General features: G+C 40.5%; 1 protein-coding gene across 1 annotated transcript in view; it reads left to right on the forward strand.

Moving 5' to 3' along the window:
- LOC117523180 (WD repeat-containing protein 11-like) overlaps nt 1-13,981 on the forward strand; it is a 378,317-nt gene that overhangs the window by 226,386 nt on the left and 137,950 nt on the right. The window contains 2 exon segments of the mRNA XM_034184623.1: nt 7,202-7,308; nt 13,355-13,469. Of these exon segments, the coding sequence (XP_034040514.1) occupies nt 7,202-7,308; nt 13,355-13,469 (222 nt within the window).

The raw sequence follows: 13,981 nt of genomic DNA on the forward strand, positions 1-13,981 counted from the left end.
CAGGGCTGGATGTGGTGAACCGTTCATTCTCTGTTTTGTGTTGCAGCTCTGAGTGCTTTCAAACAGTTCCTGGAGGCTCGCCGTGTCTCACAGTGCAGTGGCAAGACAACAATCAAGAACAGCACACCTGCGGTGACTTTGAGAAACATATTTACACTTTGCTTTTCTTCCAAAGTGTGTTTGCATCCTCTGGCTGTGTTAGAGCGAAGCCAAGAGCAGATAAAAACGACAGCAACACATAATTAGTTAAAAAAATAGTCTTTTTCTGAGAGTGGCACAAGATAAAAACATGGATCGAACCTTCTTACCTGTCAATCAGATGGCGTTTCCTCATAGATAAACAGGTTTTCCATTATTCCTGCTCAGACTTTGCAGGCCAGATGAGAAAAGGATTAGACAGAACCCCTTCACTCCCCGCACCACAACACCCTTAGAGTAATGGTCCACTTTTGCAGATAAGATATAGGCCACAATACATGCCCATATAAAGCTCTGTTTCATGCAACACATGGGGGGACGGGAAACTTCATTCTTGAACACAAATTCGAAGAATATTGTAGTTCAGAAAATGTATATCCCCACTTCAAAAAGCTGCTCATAAAAGCGTGATACGAATAATTTCTGCAATTACTTTCACTTTAAAATTTGTCCAACCAATCAGCAATATCGTATTAGACATAATGGTGTAGTGGACCAATCACAATTGCCTTACTATTTGTTTTAAATTTGTACAGCAATCTTTAACCATGGAAACATGAAAATGAGAACATACCGAATGATCAATTTGACAAAAGTAAATTGAACACTGTTCATTTATGTCAGGTGCTGCTTTCTAGGCATTCACATATTCAACAAAAATCTATAAAACATTCTTTTTTGGCATTTCATGTTCTCCATAAGCAGGAAATCCATTTAAAGTCCAAGTGCATAGTCTTGTTCAGGAAATTGGCTGACTGTCATGGGCTTGTTGGATTACAATATGTTTTTCGTCCAATCATTTTGTATAACATTTATGACAGAAATGTCTGCATTAAATTTGTAGAGTGGCAAAACATTTTGTCTAAAATGAACATCTTTTCTGTCACAAAGGTTTAAAAACCTTTGGTCGTTGTCCGGGATAATGAGAAAAAAATGGAGAGAAAACATGCTTGATATCAAATTTTTAAATTAACATCTCAGTTTTCACCATACAAGTGTTAATTGTCAAGTATCTGTACATGTACTTATTATCTGTACAATATTTATTGTCACTCAGTAAAGACCTCCTGACACTTGAACGACTTTGATCCATGCACATCGTCGTGACGATCCCACCCGCTGTGTTCCCAACTGGACGCAGTGCTTTGTTCCACTGGCTGCCACACGCTGTGCGCTGGGTGCTGGATATATAAAATAATTATTTCATAGCGGATTAATCATTTTCTCTTCGACTTGGCTGTTGAAAATGGCTCTCATTGTTTCCGGAATCACAGAGGACCGCTCCAGCAGCAGCTTTTCTCCCGCGCACAAGCTGAATGAGGTGGAAGATGGCATTTGGGGCCGTCTAAATAGGTAATTATTTGTCATGTTTACATTGTAATAGCTTGATAAAACAGTTGCATGTTCTTTCCTTCTTGTGTGGAGCTGTAAAAGTTAATCGTTCAGACAAGCTGTGCTCTGATGCCGTGCGTTGACACACTCACGCGGTGTTTTTGACTTGTTTGCGCAATGTTCACTTGAAGTTCATGTCACTAATGCATGATGGAGATTTTGAACATTTTAAAATTTTCTTTGCACACATGCACAGAGCTGCGCACAGTTTACACTGGTTTACAACGAGTTTCAGACTAGTTTACTCTCATGCACGGCAGAGTGTCAAGGGACCTCGATATAATACTGCACAATTGATAATACGTTACGATTGATTATATGGCACATGATACAGTGGAAACTTGTTATAAAGAAATCTCTTACAATAACAAATTCCTCATAAAATAAAGTAATTTTTACATCTTATTGTTGATTTTTTTTATTATTATTATTCATTATTTTTGCAACCCTAATATTCTAAAAATTTGGATAGCAAGTAATTTACTTGTCCCATGGATGTCTCATAATTAGGTTCCACTGTAATGCAGTAGATGAAACAGTATATAATACTGTAGAATCTCACCATTTGGCACATCAGAAAATATTTTTACGAATTTTTCTAATTCTTTAATAATTTGATTATGTACCATATATAATTGATTTATGCACCAAAATTACTGAAGGTGCTTAAAGAATTGTGAAAATAAATGATTCAAAAATATATATTTCATGTGTCAAATGGTTCGAAGCTACGGCACCTTGTTGTATATTGATGAAAAGGTGAGAATTAGAAACTATAAAACAATATAACTTGTCTGTGTTGATTATTCGTCATTGGGTTTTTTTGTTTTATTTTTTGTTTTTTATTTATTAGGCACACATATGCTTAACAAAAATCACTTGTACGCAAACAAAACTCATAGGCAAAGTAGTTAAAAGAAAGAAAAGAAAAAAGAAAACAATGTACATAGTGCCCAAAAGGCGTAAGCAGAAGCAACGCTTATCAACGCCTACACCCCGACATACAGTCAAATTAAACCAGGCTATGTGCCTGATCATGAACGATCATTTCCAAACAAAATCTGAAGTGAAGTCATATATTTCCCAAACAGCTCCTATTACATGCTCGTTACCACCATACATTTTCAGTAGTAAGGATTCAAGTGTAGCAGATTCTTCATACAACACAAAACTCAACCTGTTTCATCAGATACATATCCAGAGAACACCATTTCTTTATATAAATATTTGAACCGGTTAATATTTGGACATCGTTTGAGTTCCTCAGATAGATTATTCCATTTTTTTGGAGCCACAAATGGACACACAGAAGCATTTCCTGGTCGTCCGAACACCCACAATTTTATAATGATACAAACCTCTTATATTCCTTCTCTTTGCATTAAAAAAATCTTGAATTCTAAATGGCAATTGCTTATTTTTCACTTTGTACATCAGTTGAACAGTGTTGAACATTATCATAGCATAGAGTTTTAATATTTTTGATTTAATGAACAATGGGTTGGTATGATCATGATACCCTGCACTGTGGATTGTTCTTAATGTTCTTTTTTAAAGGGTGAATAATGGTTGCACTGTAGTTTTATAGTTATTGCCCCAGACCTCAGCACAATAAGTCAGGTAAGGTGCAATCAATGCGCAATACAGATTATGTAGTGATTTGCCATCAAGAATGTGCTTAGCCTTATTTAAAACTGCAATACTTCTTGATACTTTCTTTTGAACATGTTGAATATGAGCTTTCCAGTTGATTCTTTCATCAATAATCACACCTAACAACTTGTTGTCTTTCATACATTCTATGTTTACCCCTTCTATATTTAGCTGTATTTGTGCATCTTTTTTATAGGAAGTCCTTTCGGCTTCTCCCTTCTTTGCACTCTGGGTCGCCACAGCATATCCAAGGTGGATCTGCATGTTGAATTGGCACAGGTTTTACACCGGATGCCCTTCCTGACGCAACTCCACATTACATGGAGAAATGTGGCAGGGGTGGGATTTGAACCCGGAGCCTTCTGAACTGAAACCAAGCGCATTAACCACTTGGCTACCACCCCTTGTGCATCTTTTTTATGATTTCCAAATAACATTATTTTTGTTTTAGACCAATTTAATGACAGTTTGTTAATATCAAACCAACTCCTCAACTGTATCATTTCTGTTCCTAAATCATATCGTAATTGTTGCAAACTATCTCCTGAACAAAACAGGTTTGTGTCATCTGCAAAGAAAACTGCTCTGAATACATCCAAAACTTTACATAAATCGTTAATGTACAAAATAAATAACTTTGGTCCCAGCACAGAACCCTAGGGAACCCCACAAACGATGTCCAGATACGAAGAACAGCAGTCTCCGAGTTTAACAAACTGCTTCCGGTTTTCTAAATAGCTTTTAATCCAGTTCAGAGCCACTCCTCTGATCCCATACAGTTCCATCTTTTGAAATAATAAGTTGTGATTGATTGTGTCAAAAGCCTTTTTTAGGTCATTAAGTAAACCTGTTACTATTTCCCTTTGGTCCACATGTTTATTGATCTCTTTATTGTTTAGTAGAGAAGCTTGAATGTTCGACTGGACTGGGTTGCTTGACGCGAGGACATTTTGCTTCAAATCGCAGAAGCTTCCTCAGCTAAAATTCTTGCTTTGAGCTGAGGAAGCTTCTGCGATTTGAAGCGAAACGTCCTCGCGTCAAGCAACCCAGTCCAGTTGAAGATTCAAGCTTCTCTACTATGGAAATCACCTGGACAACTGAGAGCCTACACAGAAACTCTTTATTGTTTATTGAACTCTCCAGGGACAGAGTTAGTGACTCCTGCTGTACTTTGAATTTTTTCATATTCTCCTAGCACAGGGATCACCGCCCATTTTCCACATCTACCTACTCAAGTCACACCTGATTTTTTTTAAGAGTGGTGTGTTCCAGCTCTTAATTGGCTGAGCACACCTGATAGTGTTAACTGCCTGGAAGTAGAACAGGAAGAGTTAGAAAACATGCAGGGCAGGGTCCAGGAACAGGGTTGGCCACAGCTGCTCTGGAGCGTTGTCTTCTCTCTTGCAGTGCAGCCAGTGAACCACACAGAGATGCAGTGTGACAGTACTCTCTCTATGGAGCACTGGCAGAAGGACACCAGCAGCCTGTCTGCCATGTGGATGTTCTTGAGGATTCTCAAGAAGTGGAGCGGCTGCTGTGACTTCAATAGCTTTCCACATCAGGTCATCTCCCAGGTGCAGCCCCAGAAACTTGAGGACTGAGACCCTCTCCACGCTGATCCCCTTGATGAATATGGGTTGAGGTTCTGGTCTGTTCTTCCTGAAGTCCATGATGATTTCTGTTGTTTTTGGAGTGTTCAGCTCTGGGTTATTGCCACTGCACGATGAAGTTCATCTCCTCACCTCATCTCTGTATGCAGACTCATCTTCTCCCATGATTAGCCCATCTGCAGTTGTGTCATCTGCAAATTTCACGAAGTTGCTTGGGTGGGTGGTGGTGCAGTTATGGGTGTAGAGGAGGGGGCTGAGCACACATCCTTGTGGTGAGCCAGTGTGAAGTCTCAGTGGTGAAGAGATGTGGGGGTCCTCTCGTACTCTGTGAGTGGTTAGTCAGGATGTCTTTGTATCAAAGGCTGATGGAGTGAGAGAAACCAAGGGTGGACAGTTTGGAGACCAGTCTTGATGGGATGATGGTGTTGAAGGCCGAGCTGTAGTCTATGGAAAGGAGCCTGGTATAACTCCCCTGTGTCTGCAGCTGTGTGAGAGTTTTGTGCAGTACTGTGGCTATGACATCCTCAGTTGGCCAGTTGTTCCTTGATGCGGGTCAAATGAGGGTGGAAGGGTGCAAATGATGTCTTCTCACCAGATTTTTGAAACATTTCATGATGATTGGAGTGAGAGCAACCAAATGGAAGTCATTTAGACTGTTTATGGTGGTATTTTGGGGGACAGGAATAGTGGTTGAAGCCTTCAGGCAGTTGGGGGGGCTAGGGCTAGAGACTGGTTGAAGATTGTTGTGAACACTCCAGCCAGCTGATTAGCACAGTCCTTCAGCACCCTTCCAGTGACAACATCAGGTCGTGTGTCCTTTCTGGGGTTTACTGCACTCAACGACCGTCTCACCTCATGCTCCGCTACAGTGAGGATGGGACTGCTGTGGGCAGGTGGTTGTGGTACTTCCTCCTCAGGTGACTCTTCTTCGTTTAACTCTTCTTAATTATTATTATTGTTAGTAGTAGTAGTAATAGCAGTATATTTATAACAACTAAAATGTTTAACCAGTATTACTCTGTGCCAATGTTTTACTACACTTATGCTCTAAATGGAACTGGTGAGCCATATAAAAATATGTTTACTTAAATGATCTTTTCTGCATAAGTCATATGGGATATGAAGCAATATCCTCTTTTTTTAAGGCAGTGTCTAAGCTCTGGCATAACTGGATCTGTTTGGGGTTCCAGCTTTAAAATCAGGTCCGGGTGAGGAAAGCTATGGATATGAAAATGATTGTTTTGATTTTGGTAATCTCATCAAACTAACATGTACAGTAGTTTGTGATATCAGTTTGGGATAATGGCAAAGAAAAGGTGACAAAGTACTAAAGAAAATACTAATACAACACACCAGCAGTACAACTAAACTGTTAAAAAGCTGGGTTACACACATACACCACATAATACAATTTATGCATGTTTTTAAATAAAATTTATATAGGCAGTATTAAGCACATAAATGTATTGATAATGTGATACATTTCTAGTATCGGATGTGCAATTTACATATTGCATTGCATATAGTTTTGAGAAATGACATAGAGCCCCATAAAATCATAGATGGTTAGATGACTTTCAGAAATTGTGTGGGTGTGTGTTTTTGTTTCTGCCCGTATGGCGTTGCTGTGGATCATTTATTGTGGTGATGAATGAACCTGCATTACTTGTGTGAACTATCTACGACAGAATATGGTACCACGCTGTTTCATGTTCATGTTTGCTTTATGTTGTATTATAAATTATTGTTGGCCATTCAGATACAAAAAATCAACTAAGAATTCTGCAGCATTTAATATCATATCCTTGTAGAGCCAGCACCATTTCTGACTTGAGTTCCTGTATTTTTTTATTGTATCCAAGACCTGTCCTCCTCCACTGTGCTAGTTGCCTTCTATGTTTCCCATAGAGATGAATAAACATTAAAGTGGACATCAAGCTCCTTTGTGTGGTATTTTCATCCACCATGTTGAGAGAGGGATTATCATGAGTTTGTTACCAACTGCTGCACTGAACGCAACACCAAGATCCACAACTTAAGTCAGGTCTTGTAAGATAAATTTATTGCATAAAGCCCACCATCTGGTGACTGTGAAAAATACTACAAAGATTTGAACCACGGGTACCATCAAGATTTGACATTTAACGTTTACCTTGCAAGTGAGGAATCACAATCAAGTTACAGTTTGAAGGGCATCCTGCGTTAAACGGTGCCACCGTTCCTAAACTAGATTGGAAATCAGAAAACAAACATGACAATTTCTGCTGGTTTCCCTGAAGAATAAGAAGACATGAAATGAGGAAAATAAAGCACACCTTATCAATCTTCCCATTTTTCCTGTGTTGCAGGGTAGTATGGGTAGTATTGCCTGCATTGCCTGGAAAGGAGACACCCTGGTGCTTGGGGATGTGGATGGCAACCTCAACTTCTGGGATCTCAAAGCACGTTTGTCCAGGTAATATATTACCTTTTAATGTTTTGTGCACGTTTTAGCCATTTGGCTTCGCTTCATTTTAGCCAAGTCATTTCACTGTAATCTGTGGATTTTATTATAAACTGGTCTTCAAATTATATTTTATTGGTCAGGGGTTCAGGAGCAAGTCTGAACTAGAAAACTGAACATTGTGTTGTATTTATGGAAAATACTAGAAGTACTTGAATCAGTGATTGCAACGTAACAGTGACACTGAAGTATGGTCAGGAGATATGTTGCCTCAATTGGACGTCCACCTATCAACACCATGAATGGGAGTCACTAAAATAAGTTACATCCTTCCGTGCATCATCACACCTCTTGTCGCCACAGTAACTCATCAGTGCTTCTAAATACCTCTTTCTCATCAGGTACAAGTGGCTCTGGGTAACAGTGTCTTGAACAAGTTTATTTGGGAGTGCTCTTTTGATACTTTTGACCTATATAAAAGTATGTCTTGGTCAACACTTTGTCGCCGCCTTAACTGCTACACATGCACTAAATTCAGACACTCATTATATGGATATGACTTCATACTTTTATGTTTTAATGACATATTGCAGATGTTGAAGACACAGCAATTTGCCACTTGTTTGATTTCTGGGAAACCTGCATTTCAGTCCAGTAAACAGATCTGTCTCTTCGATAAATCCACTCTCCTCCGGCATTTAAGATGTCCTTCTTGCTTCTCAGGGATGACCTGTATGCACACCTCTCTGTGCACAGGCTGAGGGGTTTCTCTGGATGACCACCTCTCCATACATGGGCTGGCATGGCTACCTCTCTGTCCACAAATTGCCAAGGATAAAACAAAGTATTGAACTTATTCCCATTGTGCTCCTCAATAAAAAAGAAATTAAAAGCAAAAATCCAAATTCCACAGCAGAGAGGCTGGTAGACTCACTCATCCACTTCCAGAAGCGCTGTTCCTCTCTGATCAGCTCCATTTTTGGCATGCTCCCAGGGCAGCTCATGTGTGTCTCCCACGAGGAATGTCAGATCCTTATTTTTTCTCCAGTCACTCAGAATATAGTTTAATCCATCATCAAATCCTCACAGAGTTCTCTCATGATTTTCACACATTGAGTCCTGGAGACTAAATTCAGAGGGCTTTGCGATGCCCGTGATGGCTGTGTGAGTATGTGGTGAAGGCGTTTGTCGCCTCGCCAACTTTGAACTGTTCAAAATTCAGGAGTGATGCATACGACACCCTGCAACTCAGGAAACATCGCCCACATTCTTGCGAATTCCCTCACAAATGTTGTTTGCAAGCTATCGCAGCCCAGTGAGACAGTACCCTGAGCACCGTCAGTTTTTCTTTACCAGATGAATGGAGATTAAGAGAGAAATGATCAGAAAATGTTAATAGTGCCTGTTAATATGAGCAAAGTGGTGCGAAGCTCACTCGTGGTACAGGACGTCAGTGTCAGTTTTCAAATCCACAGTAACACAGGAAATGTTCAAATGTCAAACACTTCCTGGATTGACAGACGAGATCCCATGGAATCTCACAGGAACTCAGTGGCAAGCTCACACTCAAACAGGAAGTGCCAATTTATCATGATTCCACTCTAAATATTCTCTTATCTGCTGCACTATATATGAGATGTAAGTTGCTGCTCCTCAGTGTTTTTCATTTGCCCTCAAAAGTATTGGAACACTTGGTATTTCCCACATTTTAATTCATATACATTTTTTCTAAAATTTTCTTCCTTAACTCAAACTGAAAGCAAATCTCTACAACTTGATATAAATTAATTAAAAATATAAAATCCAGCTTCCTGATGACGTGGTGTAGAGGAGGATTTTCTTTAAAAGAAGACCTGAAAGTTCAGCTACAATTTGACAGAAAGCACATTTGAGATGAAAGACTAGATTTGATGTTTTGGTGAAAGAAACTTTTGTATTTCTTCATAATTGATGTAAATAAAGTCCAAGACATATTCAATGACTTGGAAATGTTCATGTTTCCATCCCCTGACTTGTCTAAAGAAAACTGGCAATAAAACTGATTATTATTTACAGGTTTTATCAAGTTTTAGAGATTTGCTTTCAAACTCAGCCACATGGGGTGTGCAGCCAGTACATTCTGAGTGCCGGTCCCAAGCCCGGATAAATGAGGAGGGTTGCGTCAGGAAGGGTATCCGGCGTAAAACAAGCCAACCCAACTATGCAGACTCAGAATCGAATTCCCATACCGGATCGGTCGCGGCCCGGGTTAACAATGTCCGCCACCGGTGCTATTGCCCAACAGGGTGCCGGTGGAAATTGGGCTACTGCTGGGCGAAGACGACAAAGAAGAGGAGCAAAACGTTGCCACGAACAGCGGGAGAAGAAGAAAACTAGAAGGGTGGAAATGAGAGTGGGGACTTTGAATGTTGGTAGTATGACTGGTAAAGGGAGAGAGCTGGCTGATATGATGGAGAGGAGAAAGGTAGACATATTGTGTGTGCAAGAGACCAAGTGGAAGGGAAGTAAGAGCAGGAGTATCGGCGGTGGGTACAAGTTGTTGTACCATGGTGAGGACAGGAAAAGAAATGGTGTTGGGGTCATTTTAAAGGAAGAGTATGTTAAAAGTATGTTGGAGGTTAAGCAAGTGTCTGACAGGGTGATAAGTGTGAAGTTGGAAATTGAAGGGGTGATGATGAATATCATCAGTGCATATGCCCCACAAGGTAGGTTGTGAGATGAAGGAGAAAGAAGATTTCTGGAGTGTGTTAGATGAGGTGGTGGAGAGTGTGCCCAAGCATGAAAGAGTGGTGATAGGAGCAGACTTCAATGGGCATGTTGGTGAAGGGAACAGAGGTGATGAAGTAATGGGTAGATATGGTATCAAGGATAGGAATGGGGAAGGACAGATGGTAGTTGATTTTGCAAAAAGGATGGAAATGGCTGTGGTGAATACCTACTTTAAGAAAAGGGAGGAGCACAGGGTAACATATAAGAGTGGAGGAAGGTGGACTATACACAGGTGGACTACATTCTTTATAGGAGATGCAAGCTAAAAGAAATCATAGACTGTAGGGTGGTAGCAGGAGAGAGTGTCACTAGACAGCATAGGATGGTTGTTTGTAGGATGACTTTAGAGGTAAAGAAGAAGAAGAGAGTGAGAGCTCAACAAAGGATCAGATGGTGGAAGCTGAAGGAGGAAGACTGTTGTGTGAAATTTAGCGAGCAGGTGAGAGAAGCACTAGTTGGAGGGGAAGCAATTTTGGACAACTGGAAAAGTACTGCAGATGTGGTGAGGGAGACAGCTAGGGCAGTACTGGGTATGACATCTGGACAGTGGAAGGAAGACAAGGAGACTTGGTGGTGGAATGAAGAGGTCCAGGAAAGCATAAGGAGAAAGAGGTTGGCGAAAAAGTTTTGGGATAGTCGGAGAGATGAAGAAAGTAGACAGGAGTACAAGGAGATGCGGCGTAAGGCGAGAAGAGAAGTGGCAAAAGCAAAGGAAAAGGCATATTGCGAGCTGTACAAGAAGTTGAATAGTAAGGAAGGAGAAAATTGGCCAGACAAAGGGACAGAGCTGGAAAGGATGTGTAGCAGGTTAGGGTGGTAAAAGATGCACATGGTAATGTGCTGACAAGTGAGGAGTGTGTGCTGAGAAGGTGAAGGGAATATTTTGAAGAGTTGATGAATAAAGAAAATGAGCAAGAGAAAAGGCTGGATGATGTGGTGAGAGTAAATCAGGAAGTAAAAGAGATTAGCAAGGAAGAAGTGAGGGCTGCTATGAAGAGGATGAAGAGTGGAAAGGCAGTTGGTCCAGATGACATTCCAATGGAGGCATGGAAATGTCTAGGAGAGATGGCAGTAGAGTTTCTAACCAGATTGTTTAATAAAATCTTGGAAAATGAGAGGATGCCTGAGGAGTGGAGACGAAGTGTGCTGGTTCCTATTTTCAAGAACAAGGGTGATGTGCAGAGCTGCAGTAACTACAGAGGCATAAAGCTGATCAGCCACAGCATGAAGTTATGGGAAAGATATAGTAGAAGCTATGCTTAGAAAACAGGTGAAGATCTGTGAGCAGCAATATGGTTTCATGCCGAGAAAGAGCACTACAGATGCAATGTTTGCTCTGAGAATAATGTTGAAAAAGTACAGAGGAGGACAGAAAGAGTTACATTGTGTGACAGACTCATTCAAGGTGGAGGTGGGATTACACCAAGGATCAGCTCTGAGTCCTTTCTTGTTTGCAGTGGTGATGGACAGGTTGACAGATGAGATCAGACAGGAGTCCCCATGGACTATGATGTTTGCAGATGACATTGTGATCTGTAGTGAGAGTAGATAGCAAGTTGAGTCTAGTCTGGAGAAGTGGAGATATGCTTTGGAGAGAAGGGGAATGAAAGTCAGTAGAAGCAAGACTGAGTACATGTGTGTGAATGAGAGGGAGCCCAGTGGAATAGTGCAGTTACAAGGAGTAGAAGTGGTGAAAGTAGATGAGTTTAAATATTTGGGGTCAACTGTTCAAAGTAATGGAGAGTGTGGTAGAGAGGTGAAGAAGAGAGTGCATGGTTTAGAGACAGTGGCACTAACAAAAAGACAGGAGGCAGAGCTGGAGGTGGCAGAGCTGAAGATGTTGAGATTCTCTTTGGGAGTGACAAGAATGGACAAGATTAGGAATGAACATATCAGAGGGACAGCTCAGGTGGGACGGTTTGGAGACAAAGTCAGAGAGGCGAGATTGAGATGGTTTGGACATGTGCAGAGGAGGGACCCAGGGTATATAGGGAGAAGGATGCTGAGGATGGAGCCACCAGGCAGGAGGAGAAGAGGGAGGAGAAGAGGAAGACCAAAGAGGAGGTTCATGGATGTGCTGAGAGACGACATGCAGGTGGTTTGTGTGACAGAGGAAGATACAGAGGACAGGGTGAGATGGAAACGATTGATCTGCTGTGGCGACCCCTAACGGGAACAGCCGAAAGACAAAGAAGAAGAAGAGATTTGCTTTCAGTTTGAGTTTGAGGAAGATAATTTTAGAAAATTTTGTTTATTTTTTTATTTTTATTTTTTGTATTTCTAGTATTTAAAATGGCATAAACAAATTAAAATGTGTGAAATTCCAAGTGCTCCAATACTTTTGGAGGGCACAGTATCCTAACCTTATGATGAGTGCAAAATGAGTGTGGTATTATTACTGTTTTGATTAAGAATGTTTAATTTTCACTGTTGTTGCACTTTGTGTCAAATCATAGTCATATCGTATATCATATTGATATGAAAATTCAGTAAGGTATATTTTCTATTATACATTCCAAATCTAAAGTGGAACTCTACTCGTGTTTACTAAAGTACACCGAAATATCTTTAAAAACAAAAATGAGAGAGAGAGTAGACCCTCTTAGGTGTCAGGTCTTGAGAACCAGGGATGGTAGGTTGAAAAGCTTTTTTATCCCATGGGAACTCTCCCTACCCATCTAAGAGGCTCAAAAATATGCACAGCATGTATATAAGTGACATTTACATGACAATTTATATGACAATATTGAAATACGATAATTTGGCCATATTGTACAGCCCTACTGTCAACTAGCTGAAAACTTTGAATATTAATTTATATCTACATTAAAAAAAAATGCTTAAAGTGGCAGGAGGTTAAGAGGGCTGTAATGGGGGGTCAGCTGAAAAGCAAAAAAAGAAAAATGCTTAAAAAGGTGGGGGGTCTGAGAGCTGAAAGGTTTTAGTCATGCTCATGCTCCCAAGAACCAATCTACTGAAAAAAGTATGAAGGACCTAAAGGACATAGTTAGATGGTGAGGAGCTTTTCCAGGCAAAGCTCCAGGCATGTGAGAGGCAAATAAAGAAAAATGCTTAAAAAGGCTCCGCCTCCTCAGAAGCTGAAAGGTTTTTGCCATGCTAATGCTCCCCTGAAGCATTTACTCAAAATAAAGTCTGAAGGACCTAAATGACATGGTAAGATGCTGACGAGCTTCGCTCATTCATGTCCGCGACATATGCATATTAAAATCTATGATTATCTGAAACATATAAACGGTGCTGAAGTAACCAGTTCTTCTTGTTGTGGTAGGGGAATACCAACACACCGTGGCTGGGTGAAGAAGATTCGCTTTGCACCAGGGAAAGGGAACCAGAAGCTCCTGGTTATGTATACAGATGGGGCAGAGGTCTGGGACACCAAAGAGGTGAGACTTTGCACATCAAAATTTAAAATGAAAAGAGAGAATCTGCAGCAGTCTGCAGACTCTCCACAGCAGCAGTTTAAAGATTTATTGTGGCACGCAGCGTTTCCATAAGGCCTTCTTCACTGAAGCACTGCAGTGTGGTCTGTGATATTTCACTGCACATGTTGCTTTGAAACTGATGCAGGGGTGATAATGTATGCCTTACACAACTGTAAACACAATATTGTTTTATGGAGTCATTACTCTGGGCTGCATCAACACACACACATGGGCTTTAACATCATTCCACTGACTCGTAAACCCAGCCAAAGCATGATAGATGATCCTGCATTCTCATTTTTTTCTCACTAACTCTTTAAATTTGTTTACTGGAGTTATCATCCAGAAAGTTGTCTCTCTGCACCATCTTCATTACACCTCATCTTCTCCTGGCAAGTTTCCCCTTCAGTTCATAATCTGATCTAATGTTGCAGACTGACTTTTTCTTTATTTGTTTTCAAGCGACAGTATAT

Source organism: Thalassophryne amazonica, chromosome 13 (assembly GCF_902500255.1).
Source record: "Thalassophryne amazonica chromosome 13, fThaAma1.1, whole genome shotgun sequence".
Lineage (NCBI taxonomy): Eukaryota > Metazoa > Chordata > Actinopteri > Batrachoidiformes > Batrachoididae > Thalassophryne > Thalassophryne amazonica.